The sequence below is a fragment of the Oncorhynchus mykiss genome, chromosome 21 (assembly GCF_013265735.2).
Source record: "Oncorhynchus mykiss isolate Arlee chromosome 21, USDA_OmykA_1.1, whole genome shotgun sequence".
Classification (NCBI taxonomy): Eukaryota; Metazoa; Chordata; class Actinopteri; order Salmoniformes; family Salmonidae; genus Oncorhynchus; species Oncorhynchus mykiss.
In genome coordinates this window covers 5,202,814-5,225,349 of record NC_048585.1, presented here as the reverse complement: position 1 = coordinate 5,225,349, position 22,536 = coordinate 5,202,814, and the positions used below count along the sequence as shown (strand labels likewise).

Sequence of the window (22,536 nt, the reverse complement as noted above, 5' to 3'; positions counted from 1 at the left end):
TAGTCCCAACATTAACCAGTCAGAATGTAATATCTATTGTCTAGTCCCAACATTAACCAATCAGAATGTAATATCTATTGTCTAGTCCCAACATTAACCAATCAGAATGTAATATCTATTGTCTAGTCCCAACATTAACCAATCAGAATGTAATATCTATTGTCTAGTCCCAACATTAACCAGTCAGAATGTAATATCTATTGTCTAGTCCCAACATTAACCAGTCAGAATGTAATATCTATTGTCTAGTCACAACATTAACCAGTCAGAATGTAATATCTATTGTCTAGTCCCAACATTAACCAGTCAAAATGTAATATATATTGTCTAGTCCCAACATTAACCAGTCAGAATGTAATATCTATTGTCTAGTCCCAACATTAACCAATCAGAATGTAATATCTATTGTCTAGTCCCAACATTAACCAGTCAGAATGTAATATCTATTGTCTAGTCCCAACATTAACCAATCAGAATGTCATATCTATTGTCTAGTCCCAACATTAACCAATCAGAATGTAATATCTATTGTCTAGTCCCAACATTAACCAATCAGAGTGTAATATCTATTGTCTAGTCCCAACATTAACCAGTCAGAATGTCATATATATTGTCTACTCCCAACATTAACCAGTCAGAATGTAATATCTAATATCTATTGTCTAGTCCCAACATTAACCAATCAGAATGTAATATATATTGTCTAGTCCCAACATTAACCAGTCAGAATGTCATATCTATTGTCTAGTCCCAACATTAACCAATCAGAATGTCATATCTATTGTCTAGTCATATTTATTAACAAGAACATGAGTGTTCATATGATTCTTAGAATTTCTTTACATTGTTACATTAGCTGAAATGTTCAGTGGTCGTTGGGTATACACTTTACAGTTAGAAATATGTTGAAACTGTATCCATTCTTAATTATAAACTATTTCATAGTGCACCATGGCTTTTTCTACCCACAGGTTAAACACCTGTTAGGTTTATGCTATACTATGGTGTTGAGTCACTGGACTTTGGCCAGATATGATTGTATTCAAAGATCAACTGTATCTAGAACATAGATACTGAGCACTCGTCATCGGGAAGGAAATATCTCAATGTCTTGACATGTTCTGGTTGTGAATTCAGGCTACACGGTAAGAATTCTGCCAGAGATTATTGTAAATGTAGGGAAATGAAATTATTGTAGGGAAATGTGTATGTGTATGGTGTTATTTTAGTAAAGTGCATGACAAACACTCAGACCTTAACAGTCTATTTCACCTGGGACAGGTGCAGTTCAGTCATACAAAATGGCAGTAGTCGCTCATGGACGAGTCAAGTTCAAAAACATATTGTTCATATATTTCTACATCATGGTTATTTTACAATTTGTTCATCTCTATATATTGTCGTTTTTTTTAAATGACAATAAGCTCCTGCTTCGTGTTATTTAGTATGAAACCATTGACCATACTTTTCTTAACAGTGTTATTATTAGGCTGATGCTACACCATTTTAGTCCACTACAATTCCTTAATAGCATAACGTGACCTGTTGAACAAAGCAACACGATAGAAGGAGATGAATGGTTTAAAGACACCGTGATGAGTTATTATTCGCTCCAGTAAGACCAGAGGGCTATCCTACGAAGCACTAGATCTACTCAGGGGTTTTCTAAAGCTGATCATCTTCACGTTGATTCCAGTTCAGGTTGGTTAACTCATCCGCACCAGAGGGATATTTCTGCAACATCTTTCTAGTTGTAGCCAAAGGATTTTCTACCATTTCAACATTAGCGAAGCTAACAGCATGACATTGTTAATAATATTGCGGCAGTGGAAACGGAAGTCGAGCTAGAATAACCAAGACCAGCCCGGGTTGACTTCAGAGTGCCAGGCTGTAGATATTGCTGCTTTTCCACCTTCTCGGATTCGAACCGAGGTACGTTACGACAGGTCTTGCGCTTGGTTTACGACATTTCTGTTGAGAAAAGACCATACCACAAATGGACTATGCTACAAATGGACCATACTACACGCTTTAGACCGGATATAGAACAGCCGGACCATACTACACGCTTTAGACCGGATATAGAATTCCCAGATTTTGCCCAACCCAGAAACGAGAGAACTCACCCATCCTGCGTTAGAAGTTCAGAACAAGAAAGTGTAGGCTATATAGAAATGACTCTCGTTAAAAAAAATGTGTTGTTAAACTTAACAATAAGGATTTATATCAGCCTAATCGAGGTGTAGATTACGGACGACAGTGTTCGAACTTGAAAAACGAATGCGTGGGATTTATATATATATGCAACTCTGCACATCCAATGACAATGCCGGCGATAGGTATAACATGTGGAGACGCTTGTTGATTTGACAGCTACAAAGCAGCTACACCTCTGACACCGCCTAAACACCGAGGTTACCGCGGATCCAATTCAATCCTGGCAGGAATGGAGAAGAGGTGATAATTAGCAGTCATGACTACATGTACATGTGATTTAAATCACCAGACTATTTGGATGTGTCAGTTTAGTAAATGTTTGATTTCTAAGAGAACGTTATGAAATAATAGAGAACAATTCTCATTCAATACTGAGCTGTCACTGTGTTAACCACTATGCTGGATCTCTGTTTAGGGGTCAGTGCTCTAAAATGAGTCTCTCAGGGGAACTTGACACGGAAGCTAACAGGTAAGATGAACATTTTTACTTCCATATCTGAACAACGAGTAAATGAGACCTCATGTTTGATACTGTGTGACTACAAACATCCCTGGGCCAAAATCACTGGCACCACCACTACTACTGCTACTACTACAACAACCACTACTACTACAACAACCACTACTACCACTACTGCTACTACTACAACAACCACTACTGCTACTACTACAACCGCTACTACTGCTACTACTACAACTGCTACTACTACAACCACTACTACTACTACTAGTACTACTACTACAACCACTACTAGTACTACTACTACCACTACCACTACTACTTCTACTGCTACTACTACAACCACTACTTCTACTACAACCACTACTAGTACTACTACTACAACCACTACTACTACAACTACTACAACCACTACTGCTACTACTACTACTACTACAACCACTACTACTACTACTACAACCACTACTACTGCTACTACTACTACTATGTCCTGATTCACATACAGTATGACTACAAACATTACTGAACTTTCTGAACTATTACAATCAAACTGTGTGTGTGTGTGTGTGTGTGTGTGTGTGTGTGTGTGTGTGTGTGTGTGTGTGTGTGTGTGTGTGTGTGTACAGAATATAGCAGGGTGTAAACAGTACAATGAAATGCTTCCTCTCAACTGTGATCAATAATACTAATAATATTGGAACAATAAGTCAGTAAGGAGGTAAAAACAAACACTGTGGATAAATAGACAGTCAAACACTGTGGATAAATAGACAGTCAAACACTGTGGACAAATAGACAGTCAAACACTGTGGACAAATAGACAGTCAAACACTGTGGATAAATAGACAGTCAAACACTGTGGACAAATAGACAGTCAAACACTGTGGACAAATAGACAGTCAAACACTGTGTGGACAAATAGACAGTCAAACACTGTGGATAAATAGACAGTCAAACACTGTGGACAAATAGACAGTCAAACACTGTGGACAAATAGACAGTCAAACACTGTGGATAAATAGACAGTCAAACACTGTGGACAAATAGACAGTCAAACACTGTGGATAAATAGACAGTCAAACACTGTGGATAAATAGACAGTCAAACACTGTGGACAAATAGACAGTCAAACACTGTGTCGACAAATAGACAGTCAAACACTGTGGATGAATAGACAGTCAAACACTGTGGATGAATAGACAGTCAAACACTGTGGATGAATAGACGGTCAAACACTGTGTCGACGAATAGACGGTCAAACACTGTGGATGAATAGACAGTCAAACACTGTGGATGAATAGACAGTCAAACACTGTGGATGAATAGACAGTCAAACACTGTGGATGAATAGACAGTCAAACACTGTGGACAAATAGACAGTCAAACACTGTGGACAAATAGACAGTCAAACACTGTGTGGACAAATAGACAGTCAAACACTGTGTGGACAAATAGACAGTCAAACACTGTGTCGACAAATAGACAGTCAAACACTGTGTCGACGAATAGACAGTCAAACATTGTGTCGACAAATAGACAGTCAAACACTGTGGATGAATAGACAGTCAAACACTGTGGATGAATAGACAGTCAAACACTGTGGATGAATAGACAGTCAAACACTGTGGATGAATAGACAGTCAAACACTGTGGATGAATAGACAGTCAAACACTGTGGATGAATAGACAGTCAAACACTGTGGATGAATAGACAGTCAAACACTGTGGACAAATAGACAGTCAAACACTGTGGACAAATAGACAGTCAAACACTGTGTGGACAAATAGACAGTCAAACACTGTGTGGACAAATAGACAGTCAAACACTGTGTCGACAAATAGACAGTCAAACACTGTGTCGACGAATAGACAGTCAAACATTGTGTCGACGAATAGACAGTCAAACACTGTGGATGAATAGACAGTCAAACACTGTGGATGAATAGACAGTCAAACACTGTGGATGAATAGATAAACACTGTGGATGAATAGACAGTCAAACACTGTGGATGAATAGACAGTCAAACACTGTGTCGACGAATAGACAGTCAAACACTGTGTCGACGAATAGACAGTCAAACACTGTGTCGACGAATAGACAGTCAAACACTGTGGATGAATAGACAGTCAAACACTGTGGATGAATAGACAGTCAAACACTGTGTCGACAAATAGACGGTCAAACACTGTGGATGAATAGACAGTCAAACACTGTGGATGAATAGACAGTCAAACACTGGATAAATAGACAGTCAAACACTGTGGATAGACAGTCAAACACTGGATAAATAGACAGTCAAACACTGGATGAATAGACAGTCAAACACTGGATTAATAGACAGTCAAACACTGTGGATAAATAGACAGTCAAACACTGGATGAATAGACAGTCAAACACTGGGTGAATAGACAGTCAAACACTGGATGAATAGACAGTCAAACACTGGATGAATAGACAGTCAAACACTGGATAAATAGACAGTCAAACACTGTGGATAAATAGACAGTCAAACACTGGATGAATAGACAGTCAAACACTGGATGAATAGACAGTCAAACACTGGATAAATAGACAGTCAAACACTGGATGAATAGACAGTCAAACACTGGATGAATAGACAGTCAAACACTGGATAAATAGACAGTCAAACACTGTGGATAAATAGACAGTCAAACACTGTGGATAAATAGACAGTCAAACACTGTGGATAAATAGACAGTCAAACACTGGATGAATAGACAGTCAAACACTGGATGAATAGACAGTCAAACACTGGATGAATAGACAGTCAAACACTGTGTCGACAAATAGACAGTCAAACACTGTGGATGAATGGACAGTCAAATAGTAATAAAGCACGAAGATGTATTGAAAGATATACAGAGTACTATGAAATACACTATGTAGAAAGATATACAGAGTACTATGAAATACACTATGTAGAAAGATATACAGAGTACTATGAAATACACAATGTAGAAAGAGATACAGAGTACTATGAAATACACTATGTAGAATGATATACAGAGTACTATGAAATACACTATGTAGAAAGATGTACAGAGTACTATGAAATACACTATGTAGAAAGATATACAGAGTACTATGAAATACACTATGTAGAAAGATATACAGAGTACTATGAAATACACTATGTAGAAAGATATACAGAGTACTATGAAATACACTATGTAGAAAGATATACAGAGTACTATGAAATACACTATGTAGAAAGATATACAGAGTACTATGAAATACACTATGTAGAAAGATATACAGAGTACTATGAAATACACTATGTAGAATGATATACAGAGTACTATGAAATACACTATGTAGAATGATATACAGAGTACTATGAAATACACTATGTAGAAAGATATACAGAGTACTATGAAATACACTATGTAGAAAGATATACAGAGTACTATGAAATACACTATGTAGAAAGATATACAGAGTACTATGAAATACACTATGTAGAATGTGCCGGCTATGTTCAGGTGATAAAGTGGATAGTCTGAGCAGAGAGAGAGAAGTACGAATAACATCTACGTGTGTGTGTGTGTTTGTGTGTGTGTGTGTGTGTACGTGGAGTTATGTCCTATATTTTCTCTGTTTCCGCACAAGTAGCAGTATTAACATCTGTGTGTGTGTGTGTGTGTGTAGTGGATGGTCTCCTCTGTCAGAGGATCAGTCCAGGTGTGCAGTGTGTGAGCAGGTGCTGACAGATCCAGTCTCTATCACCTGTGGACACAGGTTCTGCAGACGGTGCATCACCAGACACTGGGAGCAGCCTGCTCCGTCAGGACATTATGGCTGTCCTCGGTGTAGAAAGAGGTTCAGGACACGTCCAGTTCTACTGCAACGGGCTGAACCCAACGATGAAGCGAGAGGCTCTGAAAACAGTAAGACTTTTGCTCATAAAGCTCATGTTTCATTGGACCAAACCATGTACACTGACTGGACAAAATATTGGGCTTTTGCAAGGTGTTGAAAGCGTTCAGCAGGGATGCTGGTCTATGTTGACTCCAATGCTTCTCACAGTTGTGTCAAGTTGGCTGGATGTCCTTTGGGTGGTGGACCATTCTTGACACACACGGGAAACTGTTGAGTGTGAAAAAACCCAGCAGCTTTGCAGTTCTTGACACAAACCGGTGCACCTGGCAACTATTACCACTTCCTGTTCAAAGGCACTTCAATCTTTTGTCTTGCCCCTTCACCCTCTGAATGGCACACATACACAATCCATGTCTCAACTGTCTCAAGGCTTAAAACTCCTTCTTTAACCTGTCTCCTCCCCTTCATCTACATCGATTTGAAGTGGATTTAACAGGTGACATCAATAAGGGATCGTAGCTTTCACCTGGATTCACCTGGTCAGTCTGTGTCATGGATTCACCTGGTCAGTCTGTGTCATGGATTCACCTGGTCAGTCTGTGTCATGGATTCACCTGGTCAGTCTATGTCATGGATTCACCTGGTCAGTCTATGTCATGGATTCACCTGGTCAGTCTATGTCATGGATTCACCTGGTCAGTCTATGTCATGGATTCACCTGGTCAGTCTATGTCATGCATTCACCTGGTCAGTCTATGTCATGCATTCACCTGGTCAGTCTATGTCATGGATTCACCTGGTCAGTCTACGTCATGGATTCACCTGGTCAGTCTGTGTCATGGATTCACCTTGTCAGTCTATGTCATGGATTCACCTGGTCAGTCTATGTCATGGATTCACCTGGTCAGTCTGTGTCATGGATTCACCTGGTCAGTCTGTGTCATGGATTCACCTGGTCAGTCTATGTCATGGAAAGAGCAGGTGTTCTTAATGTTTTGTACACTCGGCCCTTTGTATTTTCAAATGTTAGAGCTTCTAGTCTTCCAGCATGTGGCAAGGCGAGATACACAGGAATACAAGTGAATGTGGCAAGGCGAGATACACAGGAATACAAGTGAATGTGGCAAGGCGAGATACACAGGAATACAAGTGAATGTGGCAAGACGAGATACACAGGAATTACAAGTGAATGTGGCAAGGCGAGATACACAGGAATACAAGTGAATGTGGCAAGGCGAGATACACAGGAATACAAGTGAATGTGGCAAGGCGAGATACACAGGAATACAAGTGAATGTGGCAAGGCGAGATACACAGGAATACAAGTGAATGTGGCAAGGCGAGATACACAGGAATTACAAGTGAATGTGGCAAGGCGAGATACACAGGAATTACAAGTGAATGTGGCAAGGCGAGATACACAGGAATTACAAGTGAATGTCGCAAGGCGAGATACACAGGAATACAAGTGAATGTCGCAAGGCGAGATACACAGGAATACAAGTGAATGTGGCAAGACGAGATACACAGGAATACAAGTGAATGTGGCAAGGCGAGATACACAGGAATACAAGTGAATGTCGCAAGGCGAGATACACAGGAATACAAGTGAATGTCGCAAGGCGAGATACACAGGAATACAAGTGAATGTGGCAAGACGAGATACACAGGAATACAAGTGAATGTGGCAAGGCGAGATACACAGGAATACAAGTGAATGTCGCAAGGCGAGATACACAGGAATACAAGTGAATGTGGCAAGGCGAGATACACAGGAATACAAGTGAATGTGGCAAGGCGAGATACACAGGAATTACAAGTGAATGTGGCAAGGCGAGATACACAGGAATTACAAGTGAATGTGGCAAGGCGAGATACACAGGAATTACAAGTGAATGTGGCAAGGCGAGATACACGGGAATACAAGTGAATGTGGCAAGGCGAGATACACAGGAATTACAAGTGAATGTGGCAAGGCGAGATACACAGGAATTACAAGTGAATGTGGCAAGGCGAGATACACAGGAATTACAAGTGAATGTGGCAAGGCGAGATACACAGGAATTACAAGTGAATGTGGCAAGGCGAGATACACGGGAATACAAGTGAATGTGGCAAGGCGAGATACACATGAAAATTCTCAGCAAATTCTATTCTTCTCTTTCAGTGGATGTCAGCCTGCAGAGAGCTATAGTAAACCACAAAGACAGTCTGAAGATGAGGTATGAATGTGTGATAGAAGGCCTGGTAAAAGCAGGGAGTCAAACCTCCCTCAACAGGATTTACACAGAGCTGTACATCACAGAGGGAGAGAGTGAAGGGCTTAACGATGAACATGAGATGTGGCAGCTAGAGACGGCATGCAGGACACCGACCTCGCGTGACACGGCAATCCACTGCAATGACCTCTTTAAACCCTTAGCTGGCCAGGAGAGAAGCATCAGAACTGTGCTGACCAAGGGCATCGCTGGCATCGGAAAAACAGTCTCTGTGCAGACGTTCATCCTCGACTGGGCTGAAGGGAAGACAAACCAAGATGTGGAGATCATATTTGTGCTTCCTTTCCGGGAGCTGAACTTGGTCAAAGATCTCCAGTACAGTCTTCTGAGACTTCTCCATGACTTCCACCCAGAACTAGATATAGTCAATGCAGAGAAACTCGCTGCCTGTAAAGCTATGTTCATCTTGGATGGGTTGGATGAAAGCAGAATTCCATTGGATTTTCAGTGCAACAAAATGATGTCTGATGTCACACAGACATCGTCTGTAGATGTTCTGCTGACAAACCTCATCAAGGGGAATCTGCTTCCCTCGGCTCTCCTCTGGATAACCTCCCGACCAGCAGCAACCAATCAGATCCCCTCTGAGTGTGTCGACCAGGTGACAGAGGTACGAGGGTTCAACGACCAACAGAAGGAGGAGTACTTCAGGAAAAGATTCCGTGATGATGAGGACCTGGCCAACAGAATCATCTCCCACATAAAGACATCAAGGAGCCTCCACGTCATGTGTCACATGCCAGTTTTCTGTTGGATTTCTGCAACCGTCCTTGAACACATGTCGAGGACAGACGAGAGACGAGAGATGCCCAAGACTCTGACTGAGACGTTCACACACTTCGTGCTCATTCACACCAGCCCGAAGAACCAGAAGTGTCCTGGAAAAGACGAAATGGATCAACAGGAGCTCCTGGAGTCTGATAAGGAAGCTCTTCTGAAGCTGGGGAAGCTGGCGTTTGAACATCTGGAGAAGGGAAATCTCGTGTTCTATGAAGAAGACCTGAAAGAGTGTGGCATTGATGTCAAAGAAGCCTCGGTGTACTCGGGCGTGTGCACACAAGTCTTTAAAGAAGAGTCTGTGTTGTTTCAGAGAGTGGTGTACTGCTTTGTTCATCTGAGCGTTCAGGAGTTTCTCTCCGCTGTCTACGTGTACCATTGTTACACAACCAAGAACATGGATGAACTGAAGCCTTTCCTCCAGGCGACTAGAGTCCCGTCTGAAGAGATAACCTTACATGAGCTGCTGAAGAGTACCGCGAATAAAGCCTTGGAGAGTAAGACTGGACACCTGGACCTTGTCGTCCGCTTCCTTCATGGCATGTCACTGGCAGCCAATCAGAAACTCCTACGAGGTCTGGTGACACAGACAGAAAGCAGTCCAGAGAGCGTTAAGAAAACAATCCGTTCCCTGAAGATGATGCAGAATGCCGACATGTCCCCCGAGAGGTGCATCAATCTCTTCCACTGTCTGATAGAGATGAAAACCCATTCGGTACAGCAGGAAATCGAGAAATACACGAGGTCAGAGAAAAGATCCAAAAACCTGCCTCTTACGTACTGTTCAGCGTTGGCCTACATGCTGCAGATATCAGACGAGGTTCTGGAGGCGTTCGACCTGAAGAAATACAAGACCTCGCAGGAGGGTCGTAGGAGACTGCTTCCAGCTGTGAGAGTCTGCAGGAAGGCTCTGTAAGTATTCTGGGAAATATCACTCACATCACACTATCCTGGTAAGTATAGCAGTATCTTTCACTGGCTGACTAGATTTTCTTTTCAAATAATAAACAAAAGCATTTATTATTTTTTTTTAAATAGAAATTGATCATAAAAAGTATTGAGTCGTGTATTAATGGTGCACACCTTTTACTTATGACAGGTGATCGTGTACATGTTACTGTAGATACTCAAATATAGCTGGATCCCTGTCCAGAAAGGTATAGGGTATAAATGTACAGGTGTCCACAATTAACTTAGTAACAGAGTTCCATATTACTAAACAGTAACTCCAAACAGGGTCACAAAACATCTCACATGAATTATTCTGTAAGTAAAACGTGCTGTTTGCCTGACAGAGGACGCGCCTGACAGAGGACGCGCGCGCCTGACACAGGACGTGCCTGATACAGGACGTGCCTGATACAGGACCAGCCATAGTATAATTAAGAACTGGTGCCAACTGTTTGACAACTGACAAACCTTAAAGGGCCGGCGCACAATTTTACTATAGCGCCATACTGGTATTATCAACTTCACTATGACATCAAAAGTAACACAGGTTTACACTAGCAGGGAAAGCTAAACTTACACTAACATTTAATACAACCTTTCTCTCATGTATCCGCTCTGTATTTGCAGACTTGCTGACTGTCAACTCATAGAAGCATCGTGTGAACTGTTGCTCTCTGCTCTCAGCTCAAACCCCTCAAACCTGAGAGAGCTGGACATGAGTAACAATGACCTGAACGATTCAGGAGTGAAGCTACTCTCTGCTGGACTGGGGAATCCCCACTGTAAACTGGAGACTCTGAAGTCAGTACCCCACTTCTTGTTCAGTGATCCACAGTTTGAGAAAACTGTTTTATAAGATGTAGAATGGTATCAAAATCAATTTTCCATCTTTATCAGTGATGAGAGGATATGGGTGTCTCATGTTAGAATGGGGGGGTTCTAAAATGGGTCTCTAACAGGTGTACTGTACATGATTGGACATGTTTGTTCAAGTAAAAGGTAGAGGACAAAAACAGCCAATTTTGATTGATTTCATATGGAATTACCCTGAAGGCTATTTTGATTGATTTCAAATGGAATGACCCTGCAGGCTATTTTGATTGATTTCATATGGAATGACCCTGCAGGCTATATTGATTAATTTTCATATGGAATGACCCTGCAGGTTATATTGATTGATTTTCATATGGAATGACCCTGCAGGCTATATTGATTGTTTCATATGGAATAACCCTGCAGGCTATATTGATTGTTTCATATGGAATGACCCTGCAGGCTATATTGATGGTTTCATATGGAATGACCCTGCAGGCTATATTGATTGATTTTCATATGGAATGACCCTGCAGGCTATCAGGCTGTGGAGTTACAGAAGAAGGCTGTGCTGCCCTGGTCTCAGCTCTGAGGTCAAACCCCAACCACCTGAGAGAGCTGGACCTGAGTGACAATCATCTAGGAGACTCAATGGTGCAACATGTCTCTCCTGGATTAGAAGATTCATTCTGGAGACTGGAGATCCTAAGGTCAGTAATACGGTTGGATTGTTTGTTTTCAGTAATCCAACAGGTTTTATCTTCAGAGTTTGTAATTTACCATCAACTGCTGTGAAACTCAGAGGAAATGTATTGCCTCTGTATCTGCAGTCTCTCTGGCTGTAAACTCACGGAAACATCTTGTGAAGTGTTGGCCTCAGCTCTCAGTTCCTCCTCACACCTGAGAGAGCTGGATCTGAGTAACAATGACCTGCTGGATTCAGGAGTGAAGCTGCTCTTTGCTGGACGGGGGGATTCACCATGTAAACTGGAGATTCTGAGGTCAGTTTTCCTCTGTATTTAGGTGATAACAGTTCCCCACATCTGTTTGTTAACAAACTCGGCATTAAACTCAATATATCCAACACCTCACTGTCTCTTGACTGACACTTATAAAGCTGGTCCTTTTTAAACTTTGACATTTTTGACAAATATTGTAATTGTTGTTCAATCTAGTTTGGTAAAACGTGAGTCCGAAAACTATGAATAGTTTTAACTTTATGAAGGCATGTTGATTTGTTGACTTGACGTGTCTTCACATTTACAAGCAACATACGAGGTAGCAAGCAGCTAAGTGAGGATCCTTAGAAATCTCATTAGCATATGACAGGGTGTAGGACCAAACTCTGTCTGCACATGACCACAAATGGACACTAGAAAATGCAGTGTACCTCACTTGAAAACAATGATATTCCCTAGATAACACTGCAGTCATATTCCCTAGGCAACACTGCAGTCATATTCCCTAGGTAACACTGCAGTCATATTCCCTAGGCAACACTGCAGTCATATTCCCTAGGCAACACTGCAGTCATATTCCCTAGGTAACACTGCAGTCATATTCCCTAGGTAACACTCTCTTCATATTCCCTAGGTAACACTGCAGTCATATTCCCTAGGTAACACTGCAGTCATATTCCCTAGGTAACACTGCAGTCATATTCCCTAGGTAACACTGCAGTCATATTCCCTAGGTAACACTGCAGTCATATTCCCTAGGTAACACTGCAGTCATATTCCCTAGGTAACACTGCAGTCATATTCCCTAGGTAACACTGCAGTCATATTCCCTAGGTAACACTGCAGTCATATTCCCTAGGTAACACTGCAGTCATATTCCCTAGGTAACACTGCAGTCATATTCCCTAGGTAACACTGCAGTCATATTCCCTAGGTAACACTGCAGTCATATTCCCTAGGTAACACTGCAGTCATATTCCCTAGGTAACACTGCAGTCATATTCCCTAGGTAACACTGCATTCATATTCCCTAGGTAACACTGCATTCATATTCCCTAGGTAACACTGCAGTCATATTCCCTAGGCAACACTGCATTCATATTCCCTAGGTAACACTGCAGTCATATTCCCTAGGTAACACTGCAGTCATATTCCCTAGGTAACACTGCAGTCATATTCCCTAGGTAACACTGCAGTCATATTCCCTAGGTAACACTGCAGTCATATTCCCTAGGCAACACTGCAGTCATATTCCCTAGGTAACACTGCATTCATATTCCCTAGGCAACACTGCATTCATATTCCCTAGGTAACACTGAATTCATATTCCCTAGGTAACACTGAATTCATATTCCCTAGGCAACACTGCAGTCATATTCCCTAGGCAACACTGCATTCATATTCCCTAGGTAACACTGCATTCATATTCCCTAGGTAACACTGCATTCATATTCCCTAGGTAACACTGAATTCATATTCCCTAGGCAACACTGCAGTCATATTCCCTAGGCAACACTGCATTCATATTCCCTAGGTAACACTGCATTCATATTCCCTAGGTAACACTGCATTCATATTCCCTAGGTAACACTGCATTCATATTCCCTAGGTAACACTGAATTCATATTCCCTAGGCAACACTGCAGTCATATTCCCTAGGCAACACTGCAGTCATATTCCCTAGGCAACACTGCAGTCATATTCCCTAGGCAACACTGCAGTCATATTCCCTAGGCAACACTGCAGTCATATTCCCTAGGCAACACTGCAGTCATATTCCCTAGGCAACACGGCATTCATATTCCCTAGGTAACACTGCAGTCATATTCCCTAGGTAACACTGCAGTCATATTCCCTAGGTAACACTGCAGTCATATTCCCTAGGTAACACTGCATTCATATTCCCTAGGTAACACTGCATTCATATTCCCTAGGTAACACTGCAGTCATATTCCCTAGGTAACACTGCAGTCATATTCCCTAGGCAACACTGCATTCATATTCCCTAGGTAACACTGCAGTCATATTCCCTAGGCAACACGGCATTCATATTCCCTAGGTAACACTGCAGTCATATTCCCTAGGTAACACGGCATTAATATTCCCTAGGCAACACTGCATTCATATTCCCTAGGTAACACTGCAGTCATATCCCTAGGTAACACTGCATTCATATTCCCTAGGCAACACTGCAGTCATATTCCCTAGGTAACACTGCATTCATATTCCCTAGGCAACACTGCAGTCATATTCCCTAGGTAACACTGCATTCATATTCCCTAGGCAACACTGCAGTCATATTCCCTAGGTAACACTGCATTCATATTCCCTAGGCAACACTGCATTCATATTCCCTAGGCAACACTGCATTCATATTCCCTAGGTAACACTGCATTCATATTCCCTAGGCAACACTGCAGTCATATTCCCTAGGCAACACTGCAGTCATATTCCCTAGGTAACACTGCAGTCATATTCCCTAGGTAACACTGCAGTCATATTCCCTAGGTAACACTGCAGTCATATTCCCTAGGTAACACTGCAGTCATATTCCCTAGGTAACACTGCAGTCATATTCCCTAGGTAACACTGCATTCATATTCCCTAGGCAACACTGCATTCATATTCCCTAGGTAACACTGCAGTCATATTCCCTAGGCAACACTGCATTCATATTCCCTAGGCAACACTGCAGTCATATTCCCTAGGTAACACTGCAGTCATATTCCCTAGGCAACACTGCATTCATATTCCCTAGGTAACACTGCAGTCATATTCCCTAGGTAACACTGCAGTCATATTCCCTAGGTAACACTGCATTCATATTCCCTAGGCAACACTGCATTCATATTCCCTAGGTAACACTGCAGTCATATTCCCTAGGCAACACTGCAGTCATATTCCCTAGGTAACACTGCATTCATATTCCCTAGGCAACACTGCATTCATATTCCCTAGGTAACACTGCATTCATATTCCCTAGGCAACACTGCATTCATATTCCCTAGGTAACACTGCATTCATATTCCCTAGGTAACACTGCAGTCATATTCCCTAGGCAACACTGCAGTCATATTCCCTAGGTAACACTGCATTCATATTCCCTAGGCAACACTGCAGTCATATTCCCTAGGTAACACTGCATTCATATTCCCTAGGTAACACTGCAGTCATATTCCCTAGGTAACACTGCAGTCATATTCCCTAGGTAACACTGCAGTCATATTCCCTAGGTAACACTGCAGTCATATTCCCTAGGCAACACTGCAGTCATATTCCCTAGGCAACACTGCAGTCATATTCCCTAGGCAACACTGCAGTCATATTCCCTAGGTAACACTGCAGTCATATTCCCTAGGTAACACTGCATTCATATTCCCTAGGTAACACTGCATTCATATTCCCTAGGTAACACTGCATTCATATTCCTTAGGCAACACTGCAGTCATATTCCCTAGGTAACACTGCATTCATATTCCCTAGGTAACACTGCATTCATATTCCCTAGGTAACACTGCAGTCATATTCCCTAGGTAACACTGCAGTCATATTCCCTAGGCAACACTGCATTCATATTCCCTAGGTAACACTGCAGTCATATTCCCTAGGCAACACGGCATTCATATTCCCTAGGTAACACTGCAGTCATATTCCCTAGGTAACACGGCATTAATATTCCCTAGGCAACACTGCATTCATATTCCCTAGGTAACACTGCAGTCATATCCCTAGGTAACACTGCATTCATATTCCCTAGGCAACACTGCAGTCATATTCCCTAGGTAACACTGCATTCATATTCCCTAGGCAACACTGCAGTCATATTCCCTAGGTAACACTGCATTCATATTCCCTAGGCAACACTGCAGTCATATTCCCTAGGTAACACTGCATTCATATTCCCTAGGCAACACTGCATTCATATTCCCTAGGCAACACTGCATTCATATTCCCTAGGTAACACTGCATTCATATTCCCTAGGCAACACTGCAGTCATATTCCCTAGGCAACACTGCAGTCATATTCCCTAGGTAACACTGCAGTCATATTCCCTAGGTAACACTGCAGTCATATTCCCTAGGTAACACTGCAGTCATATTCCCTAGGTAACACTGCAGTCATATTCCCTAGGTAACACTGCAGTCATATTCCCTAGGTAACACTGCAGTCATATTCCCTAGGTAACACTGCAGTCATATTCCCTAGGTAACACTGCATTCATATTCCCTAGGCAACACTGCATTCATATTCCCTAGGTAACACTGCAGTCATATTCCCTAGGCAACACTGCATTCATATTCCCTAGGCAACACTGCAGTCATATTCCCTAGGTAACACTGCAGTCATATTCCCTAGGCAACACTGCATTCATATTCCCTAGGTAACACTGCAGTCATATTCCCTAGGTAACACTGCAGTCATATTCCCTAGGTAACACTGCATTCATATTCCCTAGGTAACACTGCATTCATATTCCCTAGGTAACACTGCAGTCATATTCCCTAGGTAACACTGCAGTCATATTCCCTAGGTAACACTGCATTCATATTCCCTAGGCAACACTGCATTCATATTCCCTAGGTAACACTGCAGTCATATTCCCTAGGCAACACTGCATTCATATTCCCTAGGCAACACTGCAGTCATATTCCCTAGGTAACACTGCAGTCATATTCCCTAGGCAACACTGCATTCATATTCCCTAGGTAACACTGCAGTCATATTCCCTAGGTAACACTGCAGTCATATTCCCTAGGTAACACTGCAGTCATATTCCCTAGGCAACACTGCATTCATATTCCCTAGGTAACACTGCAGTCATATTCCCTAGGCAACACTGCAGTCATATTCCCTAGGTAACACTGCATTCATATTCCCTAGGCAACACTGCATTCATATTCCCTAGGTAACACTGCATTCATATTCCCTAGGTAACACTGCATTCATATTCCCTAGGTAACACTGCAGTCATATTCCCTAGGCAACACTGCAGTCATATTCCCTAGGCAACACTGCAGTCATATTCCCTAGGCAACACTGCAGTCATATTCCCTAGGTAACACTGCAGTCATATTCCCTAGGTAAAACTGCATTCATATTCCCTAGGTAACACTGCATTCATATTCCCTAGGTAACACTGCATTCATATTCCTTAGGCAACACTGCAGTCATATTCCCTAGGTAACACTGCATTCATATTCCCTAGGTAACACTGCATTCATATTCCCTAGGTAACACTGCAGTCATATTCCCTAGGTAACACTGCAGTCATATTCCCTAGGCAACACTGCATTCATATTCCCTAGGTAACACTGCAGTCATATTCACTCAAGTCGATGTCCCTCAAGCGATCCCAACACATACAGATGTGCTGTCTTAATTTGACCAACTTCTCACCGCAAATGTTTTTCCCTACAGAAAAAGGAAATTATTATGTGGATTATAATTAATGGATGTTTTTGTAGGGCTTGATACTTTTTAAAATCTTTGTTAGGGCAAATCAAGTCTGACGTTTTTAAAGTGGAAGATACAAACTTTAAAAGCCTTTTTAAAACCTTGAATTCATTACAAGTTTCCATTTCCTGCCGTGCGGGAACATTCTCTACGACGACGGAGTGATCAGGACATCTGTAATAACGACATGAAAGACATTCTACAAAGTGTAAAAGGCTCGTTTGCCAGTTGAATGACTTTGTTTTCAGTAATCCAACAGGTTTTATCTTCAGAGTTTGTAATTTACCATCAACTGCTGTGAAACTCAGAGGAAATGTATTGCCTCTGTATCTGCAGTCTCTCTGGCTGTAAACTCACGGAAGCATCTTGTGAAGTGTTGGCCTCGGCTCTCAGTTCCTCCTCACACCTGAGAGAGCTGGATCTGAGTAACAATGACCTGCTGGATTCAGGAGTGAAGCTGCTCTTTGCTGGACGGGGGGATTCACCATGTAAACTGGAGATTCTGAGGTCAGTTTTCCTCTGTATTTAGGTGATAACAGTTCCCCACATCTGTTTGTTAATGAACAAACTCAGATATAAATCTGACTGTGTCTTGACTGACACTTATGGAGCTGTTACTTTTTAAACTCTATTTTTGATTTCATTTTACAAGCAACGCTGTGATAATTTCATATCAAATATTGTAATTGTTGTGGCGATCTAGTTTGTCTGTATGTGAGTCCAATAACTATGAATGGTGTAGCTTGACGAAGGCCACGTTGACTTGACCTGTCTTCACATTACGAGCAACAAAAGGAGAGCGATGCTTTCCTTGTGATCGCAACACATTAACGATGACATGACGGCGCCGTGATTGGCAGAGAGGTTTTTAGAAACTCTCTTTTGTTATTGGTCCTATTAACCAATTTTTACCCGCATGGTGATGTCACAATGGAAAGCCCAAACTCCCGCCCATGCCAACGCATTAACGATGACATGACGGCGCCGTGATTGGCAGAGAGGTTTTTAGAAACTCTCTTTTGTTATTGGTCCTATTAACCAATTTTTACCCGCATGGTGATGTCACAATGGAAAGCCCAAACTCCCGCCCATGCCAACCTGCTGATCAGAAGGGTTCAGTTGTACATTGTATTTTCAACCAACCAACCAATCAGGAAATAACACGGATCACGTTTTTTTTTCTCCACAGTTTCACACTCTTAGTTTAAATCGGCTGTTGTACGATGTGATATCAAACACCTCTGTTGTACAATATGATCTGAAACACAGAATTGTGACTGCGCTCGGTCTTTAAATGTAGGTCCTGAAAGCCATGAGGGCATTGTGACACTCACAGGTTGAATTCTAGAACCATCTGAAGAGAACGAACATTCAGTTTTAAACATGACACATTTTATCAGGGGGACCCCATCCCCCGACCCCCAAGTTTGGGAGCCACTGGCATATGGCCAATCAGATGCCGTATTGAAGTTTGGGAGCCACTGGCATATGGCCAATCAGATGCCATATTGAAGTTTGGGAACCACTGGCATATGGCCAATCAGATGCCGTATTGAAGTTTGGGAACCACTGGCATATGGCCAAACATCAAAACAACATCTGATTGGCCATAGGCCAGTGCTTCCCAATCAGATGCTGTATTGCAGATATTATGCAAATAACACCACAGTAATGCTATTATGAATATATGTACACATGGATACAACAGCCAGTCTATGTTCACCACCATAGAATAGCTGTGTGTTTTTGGAATCATGTTAAAACTCTCTGCAGGTTGGCATTCTGTGAAGTCACAGAGGAAGGCTGTGCTTCTCTGGCCTCAGCTCTGAAGTCAAACCCTTCACACCTGCGAGAGCTGGATCTGAGCTACAATCACCTAGGAGACTCGGGAGTCAGACTGCTCTCTGCTGGACTGGAGGATCCACACTGCAGACTGGAGAAACTCAAGTACGTAGAGGGTTTATGTCAGTCCATGTTGAGTGACATACTGTAAGACATGTTTCTGACCTATCAGGTTAGTTATGTTAATGTATGCGTACTGTAAGACATGTTTCTGAGCTATCAGGTTAGTTATGTTAATGTATGCGTACTGTAAGACATGTTTCTGAGCTATCAGGTTAGTTATGTCTTACAGTACATGTAAATTACCATAACTAACCTGATAGGTCAGAAACATGTCTTACAGTGCATGACAATTACATGTTTCTGACCTATCAGGTTAGTTATGCTAATGTATGTGTACTGTAAGACATGTTTCTGAGCTATCAGGTTAGTTATGTCTTACAGTACATGTAAATTACCATAACTAACCTGATAGGTCAGAAACATGTCTTACAGTGCATGATAATTACATGTTTCTGACCTATCAGGTTAGTTATGCTAATGTATGTGCACTGTAAGACATGTTTCTGAGCTATCAGGTTAGTTATGCTAATGTATGTGCACTGTAAGACATGTTTCTGAGCTATCAGGTTAGTTATGTCTTACAGTACATGCAAATTAGCATAACTAACCTGATAGCTTAGAAACATGTCTTACAGTACACATAAATTAGAATAACTAACCTGATAGCTCAGAAACATGTCTTACAGTATACATAAATTAGAATAACTAACCTGATAGCTTAGAAACATGTCTTACAGTACACATAAATTAGAATAACTAACCTGATAGCTCAGAAACATGTCTTACAGTATACATAAATTAGCATAACTAACCTGATAGCTCAGAAACATGTCTTACAGTAGACATAAATTACCATAACTAACCTGATGGCTCAGAAACATGTCTTACGGTACATGATAATTACATGTTTCTGACCTATCAGGTTAGTTATGCTAATGTATGCGTACTGTACGACATGTTTCTGACCTATCAGGTTAGTTATGATAATTACATGTACTGTAAGCCAAACATACTTACCACGACCTGGATGGTGTGATGTGGTGACCTTGTGTGGACGTTGCCTGTCTGTTCTTCTTACCCCCTACAGTGTGGAACATGGAGGACAGTACACAATAAAACATGGGCTTAGAAAATGTGAGTGTTGACTGCTGTGAAGAAACAATCCTGTTAGTCTTATTTCAAGTTGACTCGAAGAAAGAGCGTTTGTGTGTGTGTGTGTGTGTGTGTGTGTGTGTGTGTGGTTACACTAACAGGACCTCGCTCTGTTGGGATTATTGATTGGGGTGATGATCATACAGTATAACACATGATCATTCAACAAATCTGACTGGACCTTTTCCCTTGGCTCTTTAATACCTAGAAGCATTATCATTCTGATGGGGCTCTTTAATATCTAGAAACATTATCATTCTGATGGGGCTCTTTAATATCTAGAAACATTATCATTCTGATGGGGCTCTTTAATACCTAGAAACATTATCATTGTGATGGGGCTCTTTAATACCTAGAAACATTATCATTGTGATGGGGCTCTTTAATATCTAGAAACATTATCATTCTGATGGGGCTCTTTAATACCTAGAAACATTATCATTCTGATGGGGCTCTTTAACACCTAGAAACATTATCATTCTGATGGGGCTCTTTAATATCTAGAAACATTATCGTTCTGGTGGTGCTCTTTAATACCTAGAAACATTATCATTCTGATGGGGCTCTTTAACATCTAGAAACATTATCATTGTGATGGGGCTCTTTAATACCTAGAAACATTATCATTGTGATATGATGTTGATTTGTAATTTGTGTCCTGGTCTCCCCCATCAGATGGCTGTGTGCTCTCACTGGACCCGAACACAGCAAGCAGAAACCTCTCTCTGTCTGAGGAGAACAGAACGGTGACATGGAGGACAGAGGAGCAGCCGTATCCTGATCACCCGGAGAGATTTCAGGATTTCGACCAGGTGCTGTGTACAGAGGGTCTGTCAGGGCGCTGTTACTGGGAGGTAGAGTGGAGTGGGAGAGGAGCTCATATCGGTGTGACATATAAAGGCATCAATCGGTCAGGAAGGGGTGATGACAGTGGGCTTGGACCTAGTGACAAAGCCTGGTGTCTGGTCTGTTGTGATGACCGTTACATGGCCTGGATCAATAGTAAGCTCACTACCATACCTTCCCCCTCCTCCCCCCCGTCCAACAGAGTAGGACTGTATCTGGACTGGCCAGCCGGCACGATGTCTTTCTACAAGGTCTGTTCGGATACACTGACTCACCTGCACACATTCTACACCACATTTACCGAGCCCCTCTACCCAGGGCTGTTTATTTGGTGTCACTCCTCAGTGTCCCTGTGTCAGGTGGTGGCCCCTGTGTCAAAAACACAACGTGATGTTTCGCTCTAATCACGGTCCTGTTCGGTAGTAAGGAGACGCCGTGTAATCACAGCACCCGGGCCTTATTGCTTAATTAGAAAACGGCTCCCTGGGAAATCTGAGATTTGACTGGTTTAAATGGTGTGACAAGTCATTGATAATTACCCTATTCCCACACATCATTTAGATGTAGTATCAGTTGTAAAATAGATAGTTAGTATTGATTCTAGATGGTCATATTGGCCATTCAATCCGGTCTTGACCATATTACCACAAACCCCCTAAAGGTGCCTTATTGCTATTATAAACGGGTAATGTACGGGTAATGTAATTAGAGCTGTAAAAATACATGTTTTTGTCACACCCGGTCTGATATATCACGGCTGTCAGCCAATCAAAATGACACGTCACAGATTTGACCTGTGTGAAATGAAGACGATGGAATAAAGAGTTTGAATTGTTTAAATGGTATTTGAATAAATGCAATAAAACTGAAGTTTGGCCAAA

General features: G+C 41.8%; 1 protein-coding gene across 12 annotated transcripts; it reads left to right on the top strand.

Annotated features, from left to right (window-relative positions):
* Positions 1–1,013: 1,013 nt before the first annotated feature.
* LOC110518655 (NLR family CARD domain-containing protein 3) lies at positions 1,014–22,536 on the top strand. Of its 12 annotated transcripts, XM_036956656.1 has the most exons (12): positions 1,034–1,145; positions 2,374–2,457; positions 2,633–2,686; positions 6,348–6,586; positions 8,686–10,486; positions 11,153–11,326; positions 11,875–12,048; positions 12,169–12,339; positions 18,089–18,259; positions 19,526–19,699; positions 20,745–20,791; positions 21,485–22,536. In XM_036956656.1, exons 2-12 carry the CDS (start codon positions 2,447–2,449, stop codon positions 22,057–22,059), a joined length of 3,591 nt encoding a protein of 1,196 aa, XP_036812551.1. In that variant the 5' UTR covers positions 1,034–1,145; positions 2,374–2,446; the 3' UTR covers positions 22,060–22,536. The 12 variants fall into 12 exon arrangements, with proteins under 12 accessions (XP_036812558.1, XP_036812552.1, XP_036812551.1 ...); XM_036956663.1 differs by lacking the exon at positions 2,374–2,457 and having other exon boundaries at positions 1,014–1,145; positions 6,438–6,586; XM_036956657.1 differs by lacking the exon at positions 2,374–2,457 and having other exon boundaries at positions 1,014–1,145.